Source organism: Cryptomeria japonica, chromosome 6 (genome assembly GCF_030272615.1).
Source record: "Cryptomeria japonica chromosome 6, Sugi_1.0, whole genome shotgun sequence".
NCBI classification, from domain to species: domain Eukaryota; kingdom Viridiplantae; phylum Streptophyta; class Pinopsida; order Cupressales; family Cupressaceae; genus Cryptomeria; species Cryptomeria japonica.
The window spans coordinates 484,347,552-484,360,364 of NC_081410.1; the positions used below are offsets into that span (position 1 = coordinate 484,347,552).

The window sequence follows — 12,813 nt, forward strand, 5'->3', positions numbered from 1 at the left end:
GCACTTTAGTTAAAGTTAATTTAGATTTGCTTTCATGTTGTTAGAATTGAATGAAGGATTTGATAAGTATTAATTGACGGTGTATCTCTGCTCATACTTTTGGTGAATGGATGATTTCCATCTCACTGTGCAAAGTTAGTCTGAGCTTATCCTCTGTGCATGCCAACATTCCGATCATAAGCACAACCCATTGAAGATTGCACCCGCTTTGTGTAGTTGTACTCAGTGTGGCAAAGCAAAGTGTGGTTTCCTGAGAGCACACAGTTAATACCGTCTCCGGAATTCGTAGGATTAGATCAGCCTTCTGAAACCCTATCCCTTTTTCCCTTTTTGAAAGTCTAAATCCCCGAAAATCCAAAAAAAAGAGAGCCTAAAATTGATAAATCTAAGTCCAGAAGCTTAAAAGACATTTGTAAACGTAAGTCCCCCTTGAGATTTTCAGCCAACACTACCCGAGTAGCTATCCCACTAAAGTCGCTTGTTCGCACATATAGACCTTGGAATCAGCATTGATTTTTCAGGAGAGGATAGAATACCTTTGGGTATCTTATTCTAATGTTTGGTAAATGATAAAACAAACACCAACAGTACCTAATCAACCTAGTTGTCTGGCTCCATATATGAGGTTTAGCATCTTTTTTCGCATTCCCTAAGAAATCTTAAAGAGGGGATATTAGTGAAAAAAAAATGTTAAGAATAACTTACATAAGCTTAACCATTTTAAGTTTTGCTTAGGTAGATAAACTCAACCTTGGTTTTCTAACTCCTAGCAGTTTGAGTGTGAAAATGCCCACTTGTAGGTGTGCACTTAGTGAACTTTGGCGGATGTGCACACCACTGCACCTGAGAGCCAATATGCAATTTACACGTTACATCACTATTCACATGGAGGGTACTTCAACTGGCCTACTTTACCTCCCTCCATAGATAGAGGTGTTATTCATGGGATTTAGTAATGAGTTTTGTAGAGCATGGGCAGGCTAATTTCAAACTCCACATGGTTTTGTATTAGAAAGTTCATGGTTAGCTCAGTAAAATAGTTGAATGTCTACTATAGAAAGTGTTTTTGTATGAATTTGAATGGTATTCTGAAAGGTAGTTATGTACAGGTGCTCTTAGGTAATTGGCAATTTGGTGCAATCAATCTGCCAATTTGAAAGATGAAAGGTATGGCCTTATTCTTCTGGAGTTTTCCTAGGTTAATTTCTCCACAGAAAAATTTTTATATGTCCTCTTTTTCATGTTCATTTCATTCATTTACTATTTCATTTTCATTCTATGCAAACACTCATAAATTTCAGCACTTAGGCATCACAATTAGAAGCATAATCCTGTCCCTTTCGCATAGTTTTAAAGGGACAACAGTCTAATTCAATCACATCAGGATTCCAGTCTGTTAAGAATCATTTTGACAAGGAGCTGAAGATTTATCTCTACAGGCAATCAGCGTAGCAGCAGAACTGCTGAAAGTTTGATCCTGTTCTGCATAGGTGCGGCCATCAGATGATTTTGAGAAGAATATATGTTAAGGAGCTTTATTTCGAAACATAGATATTGAACTTCATTCTAAGTCAAAAGAACTGCTATCATGTTTAATTGTTTCCTACAATGCAGTTATATGATTAATTAAGAAATCAAAATGAAATCATAAACAAAAACAATCATAGCATCATGCAGAATTGAATGTTTCTAGTAACTTGGCTACTGCCCCAAATGCCTACAGAAGCTTAAGAGTGCTTTTAACATAAAAAATGCATAGATTGTCATCAAAGCAATAGGATTTAACAAAACATGCAAGGAGTGACTTTAAATCAAACAAACATGGAACAATGAAAATATATACAGAGAACTACAGAAACTCAAAAATGCTTATAAACATAAACAAGCTCACTTTCAAATTTCTAACTTGGTGAGGACATCCCGCTGGAATAAGAACTGCTTCACCAAGGTGTTGCTCAAACGACCATGGCTCCACAGCTACATATAAAATGAGAAGTCCATTTTGCAGATGTTAAGCACTGGCTGAAAACAGTTATCCATTGCTGCCAACAAAGACTAATTTCCTTCAGAAAATTGAACTACTACTTACAGAATTCCTCCTTCAGCTTCTTCTTATGTTCTTCATTCAAGAATATTGTTTGATCATGAAAGGGATTTATTTTCTGGCACACAAATTATCGTTTCAAATAAATGGAATCATTTATTGGAAAACTAATACTCTGAATTAAAAGCAAGAAAATGCATGATCAAATCCTTACAGAATCAACGCAGCGGGCATTATTATGACTAAACCTTTTCCAGTATTTTTGCAAATAACATCGTAATTTTGGCACATCCTGTCTACGAAAAATATCCCAAAGAGCTCCTCCAAATATTCCATCTCTCTTTCCCTCCTTGCAGGCAACCTTTTCTTCCATTCCTGACTTCACTGTACCATTTGCCTTACAATCATAATAGTATTCATGCTTTCGTGAGCCATTTGACTTTGCTGCATTAACTTCAGTCTCTTGTGGTGAGGGGTAGTTGATGTCAGTAACACAATCAGAACCTAATAAATCATATTCTTTTGCTTCAGATTCTTCTTTTCTAGCTGACTTCCTTGAATCTTCTTGCCTGACACTGCTGCCCAGTTCATCCAAGTTTAAGTGGAGCTCTTTCAAATCTAATGATTTGAAGGATTCCCGTGTTTTCTCAACCTTGGTTCCTTGCCAATCTGCGAAATTGACCTCAGCAGTGTGTGACAAAACATTTACCTGAAAGGAATAAATGAAAGCTATAAATAATACTCTCGTATTCGCAGGTAATTGCAATAACAGAGAAAAATAAGAAATATTAAGGCCTTGGCCCTTAGTGCATAGCAGAAGTAAGATGAAGTTATAGATTGTCATCATAGAAGGAAATTTGCAAACATTGTTGAAATGTTTAAACACAAGCAACCATTCAAGCATGAACAGTTGAGTAAAAATAACACCATGGCAGTATTTTGTTTCAACAGATGCAGGGCATGTAAATCAATTAGAACTGGACCTTGAAATAAATTCAACAATAGTGTTTTGGAATTTGAAATCCAATCCAAACTCTAACCATGACAATGCTTTTGTTTCAGAATTTTATAAGTGTGATCAATTGGTATGTGTGACAAATTTTAAGCTCAATTTACACTATTATTTTTATTCAAGTAAAATAAGAAGAACAAATATCAATAAACACAAAATTGAGCAATGAAACAGACTTAAAATTCCTCAAGGATTTATCAACAATCCATGTGATGTAGAATCGAGAGTAAAACATATTCATTATAAGTCTCTCATTTAGACAGAAGTTCAAGCAATCAAATACAGAAACCTTCAATCAAAAATGGCACCTACCACATCAGACATATCACAATGCAACATTGTGATTGAATCACCTCTAATAAGTTCTTCACGAGTCCCATAAGCAATATATGTTTTTGGCCCTAAGTCAGGCTTCAAGCCACCACAATGAGAAAGTGTTGATGCCAGATTAAAAATACCATCGTTGGGGTGGGTATACTCTGGAAGGGGCAACATACTAATCAATTCAGCTCCATGTTGCGGTAAACATTCTTCAAAGAAATTTGGAAGAGGCCAATCCTTCAACTTTAGCATCTGAGGACAGCCATCATTACGAGTAAGACCCTCTAAATACCCTTTAAAAAACTGGTTAATGTTGATCTCAACCTGCAACATGAAATACCATATCAGACCATATGAAGCATTTTTGTGCTGGGCACAATGACAAATTCAAATAAACAGAAAGCACTCATAGGTAACTTAATTTATCTTGATAAAACATTTCATGAACATATTTGAAATTAAAACTGACAGTTGCTAGCTGAAGCTCAAATAGTAACCAAAAAATATTGTCAAACATTTTCAAAATTGCACAAGTGTTCAACATATATGAAACAGATTGAGACAAACTTTACTTTGGTTAAAGTAAAATAAATTTAAAACTAAATACAACGATGTATATACAAGTTTTTACCATCTAGCACTGCTTTAGAGAATATAAAGTTAGCCACTCTTGTCTGATTAAACAACTAATAAAGTGATCAACAGACTTTATACACCTTAAAAAGAGCATAGAACAACTTCCAGTCATATGATGAATCTGTTGTGAACGTCTATGACAATTTGCACTTTCTAAATGCACATTTTCTACATGTGGAAAACATAATAATGGTTGATCTATCTTACTGCAAAAAGATCTAATGATATTGACTGTAATGCTACTAGAAACCCCAAATGATATTGTTGGCATTCTACACTCTTATGAAAATAGTTGATGTTGTCATTGATGGCAACCATCTAGCAACCAACTGGCATTCATTTGGTAAGCCACCGGCAGTTACCGGCACCGGCAATAGACTTCTACATACACCGGCAGGCACTTCACCGGCAGCGGCAACAATGCATACCTGCACCCCAGCCAACAGGGAATAAACTTTTGTTTATTGTATTTTAATGTAATTATCTTTTGTAAAGCCGACATGATACATTGTAAAAGACTCATATATGTATGAGATCTTGTAAGTCAAATGTATTAGAGAAATGAATATAAGGTATGTAGAGAGAATGTAGAAAATAAGAAAAAGGAAGGATGTTATATGCGAATGCATAAGGCAAATCTTGTATAAGGTTTTGGTTATAGACTGAGAGCTTAAACCAGTACTGAATTTGGCATAGTTGATGCTGATTTAAAGCAGTACATTGTATTGGATTTGATAATCCACCTTTTGTAGTCAGTGTGACTCTTATTGAGCAGTGAGCTCTAGGCGGTTGGCCTTCCTGCATGTGCAGGCCCCTCATTGTAAGTAATATTTATTCATTGACCAGTGAGTGAATATTGTGGGTCACAAATCCCACCGAGGTTTTTCCCACACCGGGTTTCCTCATTAAATATCTTGTGTTATGGTGTGTTCTCTATGATGTCTCTGTTATTCTTATTTGCTACATTAATTCTTATTTACCGGTACACTATTTTGGGATGCAAAGTTCTTAATAAGTTTAAATATTCTGCTAACCGGTAAGACACTGATTCACCCCCCCTCTCAGTGTCTTTGGGACTGTCATTAATCCTAACAATTGGTATCAGAGCTTGGTTCTCTATTTTCAAAAGCCTAACAGCTTGAGGAAGATTCTGACACCGGTACAGATGGAGAACTTAAGAAAACAATCGGAAGGAGCTCTTGTAGACTATGATGCAGAGAAATTGAAGAATATCAAACTTGAAGATGATCTGAGGACTGCACAGGAATTCATTCAAGGACTTCGGGAGAATCTTACTATAGCTCGAAATAAAATAAAAGAACTTCATGAGAAGATGCAGAAAGATGATGATGAAAAGGAAACTCTTAATGAACTTGTAAACAAGTTGAGAATAAAGAACAATAATATGAAAAATGAAATGCAAGATATGACTATGAGGTTATGTAAAGACATTGAAGACAGGAAGAAGAATGAAGAAGACTTGACTAGGAGACTCAATGATGCTGGAAATGAAAATCTAAGACTCAGTCATGAAAATGATATGCTGAAGACAGATCTAATTCACATGCAACATGATATAACTGAGCTTATGCGACAAAAGGGAATTCTGGAAAATGAGCTGGATACTGCAAATAAACATAAAAAGAAATTCAAGAAAAGTTCAGAGGAACTTGATGATATGGTGAAAAATCAGAAACCTAATGGAGATACTAATGGACTTGGATTTGAAATTGGAGAGAGTTCCAGTACAGCAAACAATCATGATCACAATAAACCAGTAAGACAACCTAGTGCTTATAAATTTAATGAGAAATGCTTTAACTGTAACAAGTATGGTCATAGAGCAAATCAGTGTAGATTTAGAAACAATCAAAACATTAATGCACCCACCGGTCAATGTTCCAAATGCAACAAAGTTGGTCATAATTCAAAAAACTGCAGAATGAATGTGAGATGCTATGTTTGTGGAAGATTTGGGCACTTATCTAATCAATGCAGAACACAAACCGGCATAGGATATGGAAAGGCTATTCAGAAGAATAATGTAACTTGTTATGCTTGTAACAAGATTGGACATATTGCAAAATTTTGTAGAAGCAAGACTTCACCGGTAAACAATAAAGGATCCAGTTTGAAAGGCAAAGAAAAGGTAGATGAGGTAAAGCAAGAATTTTCAAAACAATGGATTAGAAAGAGAGATCTGAAATTTGATGAAACTGTCTCTGCACCGGTAGAACAGAGTAATACTCCATCGACAGGAGATTCTTCATCCAACTGAGAAGTAACCCGTTTTGGGGGTATTGCAAAAAGTTGAAAATCATGCAGAGTACCCTCAGTTGATGGTGAGAAGATAGATTTCTTCCTTACCGGCAGATGTGTTAAGTTTTCACTTAACTGGCGAGCATTTAATGCGGTTGATGAGAGAAATTTCATTATAAATCAGTTGATTTCCCTCTTTTTCGACACACCGAACATTCAAGTTAGCAGAGAGCGTGAAAACTGAGCAAAGGCATTCAAGGAAAGGTGCGAAGTGATTTCTCCGAGCATTCAGAATATTTTCAGGCAGCTAAAGGTATTTTTCAATGGCTTCTTCTTCTGCTCCCAAATTTGTTCAGAACCCCACTATTGTGGAAAATGTGAAACACCCTAGGCCCGAGCTTAAAATAATTCCCGAAGTAGCTAAGCAAGATGATTCCATAGGGGCATTTTCAAAAATTCCTAAAGGTGTAGGTTTTGCAGAAGACCCTAGGATTTATATACATTGCAACATTGAAGAATTAGGTTCTGAGGAATTGATGAAAATGTTTAAAACGGTAATTTGTGATGAAAATGGTGTTGTTAAACCTGAACACAAGATTGTAGAAACTCTAGGTTTTGTTGAGATATTGAATATCCCTGAATTTCCAGAGGAAGTAGTCAGGATTGTTTTAAGTAGAGCACATAGAGAATTCTCATGGTTGGATTTTGTCTGCAAAATAATCGGACAAGCAATTAGGGCAGTAACTGGTTTACCCTCAACCGGCAAAAGACCTGATAAAACTAAAAAGATTCCCAACAACACAATGATAAGCCTAACCGGAGCAACATCTGACAGTAGATCACTAAGAGTGTATGATATTAAGGACATCAATGTGAGATTTGTGAGTATGGTTCTGGGATACAAGACTACACATGCTAACAGGCTAAATTCAGTTTCTAGTCTCTGCATACACAGTGCTTATGAGACGGTTAACAACAATGCAATGATTGATGTATGTGAATGGCTAAAAGATGAACTTATTGACAACCTGAAAAAGATCAAAGGTGACAAGAAAGGCACATTCCGCTTTGGAAACCTTTTGGTATGTTTAATGATGTATTTCACTAAGGAGATTCCCAATACAGGACCCAAAGACTTTGGATATGATATACCGGTAGGAAAACAAATACAGGAAGCTTTCACCAGCATGGGAACTACAAAGGACAACAACATAGTTGAATACTTTAAAACTTTCCAAGCTAAGATGAAAACTAGAGAAAGATTACCACAGAGTATAGTAGACAAGTATGACAAAGAAATCTGTTTTGTTATCAAAAAGGATGAGACATGGATGGAAACTGTACTCCCTAGGACTGTATGGGTAATTGAAATGGGATATGAGGTAGATCTAAACATTCTTAAGACATATGCTAAAGCATTACTGGATGCACCAAGAGAACCATCGGAACAAGTTTTTGGCAGTGCAGAAACTATTGAAAGTGGTGTAAAAACAATGAAGCAAAGGAAGAAAAGAGAAAAATTTATCAAAGATGCTTCTAAGAAAGTAAAAGAAATCAAAGAAAATGTAATGAACATCAGTGGCATATCGGCTAGTGAGCTTGAAGGACTGCAACCGGAGGCACACATTTCACCAGTTGGCACATCTTCTGGAACCGACAGTGACAAGGCAGCAAAGAGTTGAAAGGAGGAAGAGAAAACCTTCACCGGTACCCTCTCCTTCACCTAAGAGAACAAGGACCTTGAGGAAGAAACAACAGGCAGTAAGGGAACCGGCCAAGAAACTAACTCCTAAGAAGAAACAGAAACCGGTCACACCTTCACTAGATATTGTTGAATGAAATAACTGATGATGGAAATTTGGCTAATGTAAGTAAACTGTACAATTCATTTAATGATTCTGACAAGGAAAGCATTGAGAACAATATTATTTTACACTTGGACATATATAAGAAAGTCTTAATTGAAGTTGTGGATGATTTACCAAATGAGCTGTATAGAAGATTGGATGCAAAAAGGATAGCAGTGATGGAATTAGATAAGAAACTAAAAGTTGAAAAACTTCTAGCTATTCATCCTGTGAATTCAAAAGAGGAAATTGATGAATTGATTTGTGACGCTAATAGATCCGTTTTTGCCAGTGGGCACCAACAAGTAAGTTTAATGGCAGGAAGAGTAAATGAGATTGCAGAAGAGACTACTGATAACTGGGATATATTTTTTGTGGAAAAAGAAAAACAAGAGGAAAGGAACCGACCAAAGAAGACATTCAGAGTGTATCAGAAGGATAAGGATAAGGGCAAAGGAAAGATTGGTGGAATTCCGAACATCAAGATTACTGATAATATACCGCCACCACCTTTGTATACTGCACCGGTACACACAGATGATACACCGGTCTTTGACACTGAAGGTATCACACATGATGATACAAATCTTGAATCTGGGATACTTTTTACCATGAATGTGGATACTCAGGAAGTAAATATTGTTGTGGATAAGGATAGTACAGAGGTTAAGAATGATAATGTTGACAGTGGCAACATAGCTGAGAAACCGGTAGAGACTGTTGAGGTTGGGATCCCAACCCAAACAGAGCAACCATCAGATACAGAAAAACCTACTGAAGAAAAAGATGCTGGCACAAGGCCACCGGAGACAGAGATACCGACAATTGAACTGACTGAAAAACCTACAGATGCAGAGGTACATACTGAGGCAGAGAAATCGGCAATCACTGAGACACCTAAACAATCAGACAAACCTTTACAGGTTGAAATGCAAACTCAGACTGATCCACCGGAGGTAAACACAAACAAAATGGTTACTAATGTTGGAAGCACAGAGGTAATAAAGGTAATTGGTCAAACATCCGACACTTCAACAAGTGAATTCAGACCTACAAATGTTACTGAAGTACTTTTAGATTCAATCAAGAAGATAACAGACTGCAATGCATTGGCCTACAAGGCAATTGATAACACTTTACCAGTTCTAAAGTTGATTCCACCAAATTGTAACACTGATCACATCAAGGATTCTATAGGAAAATTGGACACACTGTCAAAATTTATTACTGATAATGTAATAACCATTGACAAGGTGAATGAGGACACCTTCAAGGAGAAAGTTGAAAAGGAAAAGGACAAATTCTTTGAAGACACAATAAAGAAGTGCACATAACACATGAATACACTATTACCGGCACTGAACTCTACAATTTTGGAATACAAGGAGCTTGACAAGGAAACATGCAAACCAAATCTTTTGACAGAGGACATAGAAAAGGAGATCAGCAGAGTACAGAAAGAAATAGATGACATAGCTAATAACATAATTGGTTCATCCGAACCTATATCAATTATTGAGCAGGAAATAGGAGGTTTTGAAGAAAAATTGGAGAAACGTGAGAAAGAGAAGGCAAGGATTAAGTCTAATGCCAGAGAACTTAAATATAAACTTGGTCCTAAGTTAGACAATCTTATCTCTCTGAGAAATGAAATCTCTAAGGCATTACTTAAAGGAGAGCGATCACCTGAAGAACACATGCACTATCTCACCGGCACGATCCAACAGACTGAGGCAACCCTGACCGACAACAAAAGATTCATGCAGAGTCTAAATTTGGTTTTGGCAGACATCTTTCAGATTGTAACCAACCGGTTACAAACTTTGAGGTGAAATTTTTGCACTCATTTGACTATTTTTGACAACCTTTGTCATTGATGTCAAAGGGGGAGTAGTGGAGAGAAAAATACTTATTCAGAAAAGATCATTTGCTCAAGGGGAGCACATCTTTTTGGAAACTTTTTGGACTTCAGTTTTTGGAACAGTTTTTGGATTTTTCTCATGAGTGTTGCCATCAATGCCAAAGGGAGAGATTGTTGGCATTCTACACTCTTATGAGAATAGTTGATGTTGTCATTGATAGCAACCAACTAGCATTCATCTGGTAAGCCACCGGCAGTTACCGGCACCGGCAATAGACTTCTACATACACCGGCAGGCACTTCACCGGCAGCGGCAACAATGTATACTGGCACCCCAGCCAACAGGGAATAAACTTTTGCTTATTGTATTTTAATGTAATTATCTTTTGTAAAGCCGACATGATACATTGTAAAAGACTCATATGTGTATGAGATCTTGTAAGTCAAATGTATGAGAGAAATGAAAATAAGGTATGTAGGAGAGAATGCAGAAAATAAGAAAAAGGAAGGATGTTATATGCGAATGCATAAGGCAAATCTTGTATAAGGTTTTGGTTATAGACTGAGCTTAAACCGGTATTGAACCTAGCATAGTTGATGTTGATTTAAAGCAGTACATTGTATTGGATTTGATAATCCACCTTTTGTAGTCAATGTGACTCTTATTGAGCAGTGAGCTCTAGGCAGTTGGCCTTCCTGCATGTGCAGGCCCCTCATTGTAAGTAATATTTATTCATTGGCCAGTGAGTGAATATTGTGGGTCACAAATACCACCGAGGTTTTTCCCACACCAGGTTTCCTCGTTGAATATCTTGTGTTATGGTGTGTTCTCTATGCTATCTCTGTTACTCTTATTTGCTGCATTAATTCTTATTTACCGGTACACTATTTTGGGATGCAAAGTTCTTAATAAGTTTAAATATTTTGCTAACCGGTAAGACACTGATTCACCCCCCACCCCCCCCTCTCAATGTCTTTGGGACTCTCATTAATCCTAACAGATATTACCTATTTTAATTCCTCAGTTACAAAAATTTAAAAAAAATCTCCACTCATGTCATCCAACATGATGTATACAAACAGAAAAACAAGCAAGCCTCTTACCAAAGCTTATGCAAATTAATATATCTCTTGAAAAACATATAGCTGATCCACACACAATAAGTGCTCCAAGAACACCAATGAAGTGGATGCATCCATGGGGAAGTGCTAAGACTAGTCAAAAAGCAACTGATAAATCATAAATCCATTCTATTGTCATTTAATTTAAGAAAATGAGTTTTACTGCAAAGGTTGATCTACTAGTTACAACCCCTTGCTTGCACGTGCATAGAAGGAGCTCAAAAATCAGAAGGCAAGAGTAAAACACAACAATGAATATTGAGGATAGTGCAAGACAGTGAGCAAGCAATAGAAAAATCACAAATGAAATGAAAAAGGAGAAGGAAATGAGTTTAGGGAGAAATTAGAATAGAAAACTTGCCTCAGACCAATCTAGGCAGTCAAGGGCTTTCACCTTTGTGTCATCCTTAAGCTTTCCATTAGTCTCCTGCACAGCCTGCCACATCATCATGGGATCCCAGCTCACACCTGATGAATGTCCTAACACATTTCGAACTACCACCGGTTCACCTCTGAGCCAGTGCTTCTGAAAATGCTCAAAGCCCTCATCCTTGATATCGTGTTCTGTTGGGCAGTACAATACATTATCATTTCCAGACTCCCTATATGCTGCTTGACGCAACTTACCATCAGATAATGCATTCTTTGCATAAGAATCTGATTTGAAGCAAGAAGTGCATGGCTTAAAAATGTTTGAAGCATCTGGAACTTTACAGCTACTTGCCATTTCTGCTGCATTTTTCTTAAGTTTGGCAATCCAATTTATTTTGAAGATGCGCTTCAAAACCAATAAATGACTGCCACAACCACCATACTCCTTTGGTGGGCAAGGAATACTACCAATATTATTGGCTTTCCAATCAGGTAGCATGTGTGAAGGCTCCAAGATGTTTTTTGCACAGTGGGGCTGAAGCTCCCAGCTAGGTCTTCCATTCAGCAATTTCAAGCTTTTTTGTTTTGTTGGATGCTGATGGGATACATTGGCTTCTTCACATTCTGGTTTGCAGCCTTCTCGAAGTTCTTGACAACATGTGACACAGAGATCATAAGAACAGCTTGGGCAGCTTCTGTGGTAATCGACAATTGAAGCATAGCAATTGTCACTGAACGAAAACAAATGCCCCATCAGATAATGTGCATGACAATTAAATAGAAAAAAGTTGCATATTATAAACTTTTCTCTTATACACACTTGCAGACTTCACATATTGTATGCAACTCAAACAGTTAGATAACTACTTTCAAATACATGACGCAAACACAGAAAAATTCAAATTACCAATAAAGCATTTCATCCATATTGACATTGGCCTTGGGCACTTCCAGCTTTGCTGTTGCTCCTGCTAACCACAACACCTGATTTAGAAACTTTCTAATGGTGCAAACGCAAACACCTCAGGGAAATATCCAAAATTTCCAATACCTAACAATGACACAGCTTGCAACATCCTTACCTTGGATTCTGGCCTCCACTTCCTGTTCTATGCATTGCTCATGGTGAATCTGCCTCAGCACAGGAAGAACCAAAGAGAGCAAGTAATGGAGGTGCCGTATCTTGTCTGCACTATAGGCATCATTTGTACTAATCTGCAGGCAAATAATATAAGTCAAATTGTGAAGATGAGAAGCATTTCATTCAAAATATTGTCCAATATCCTGTTTGAAGAACAACACAAATTCACATGGTTTAGGTACAACTATCTGTATTTCT

At 37.0% G+C, this 12,813-nt stretch overlaps 1 protein-coding gene across 13 annotated transcripts in view; it reads right to left on the minus strand.

Annotated features, from left to right (window-relative positions):
- Positions 1 to 12,813, minus strand: part of LOC131052772 (lysine-specific demethylase JMJ27) — a 107,485-nt gene that overhangs the window by 44,119 nt on the left and 50,553 nt on the right. For 11 of the 13 annotated variants that reach the window (XR_009107510.2, XR_009107509.2, XR_009107508.2 and 8 more), the window contains 7 exons: positions 12,557 to 12,689; positions 12,382 to 12,442; positions 11,464 to 12,205; positions 3,369 to 3,701; positions 2,259 to 2,753; positions 2,090 to 2,162; positions 1,892 to 1,977 (listed from right to left, as the gene is read on the minus strand). Coding sequence is in view for 8 of the 13 variants with exons in the window: in XM_057987378.2 (XP_057843361.2) it covers positions 1,892 to 1,977; positions 2,090 to 2,162; positions 2,259 to 2,753; positions 3,369 to 3,701; positions 11,464 to 12,205; positions 12,382 to 12,442; positions 12,557 to 12,689 (1,923 nt within the window). In the remaining 5 variants the exon portion in view is untranslated. Of the gene's footprint in view, positions 1 to 1,891; positions 2,043 to 2,089; positions 2,163 to 2,258; positions 2,754 to 3,368; positions 3,702 to 11,463; positions 12,206 to 12,381; positions 12,443 to 12,556; positions 12,690 to 12,813 lie in introns of all 13 variants that reach the window. The other 2 variants (XR_009107511.2, XR_009358242.1) reach the window with 1 other exon arrangement.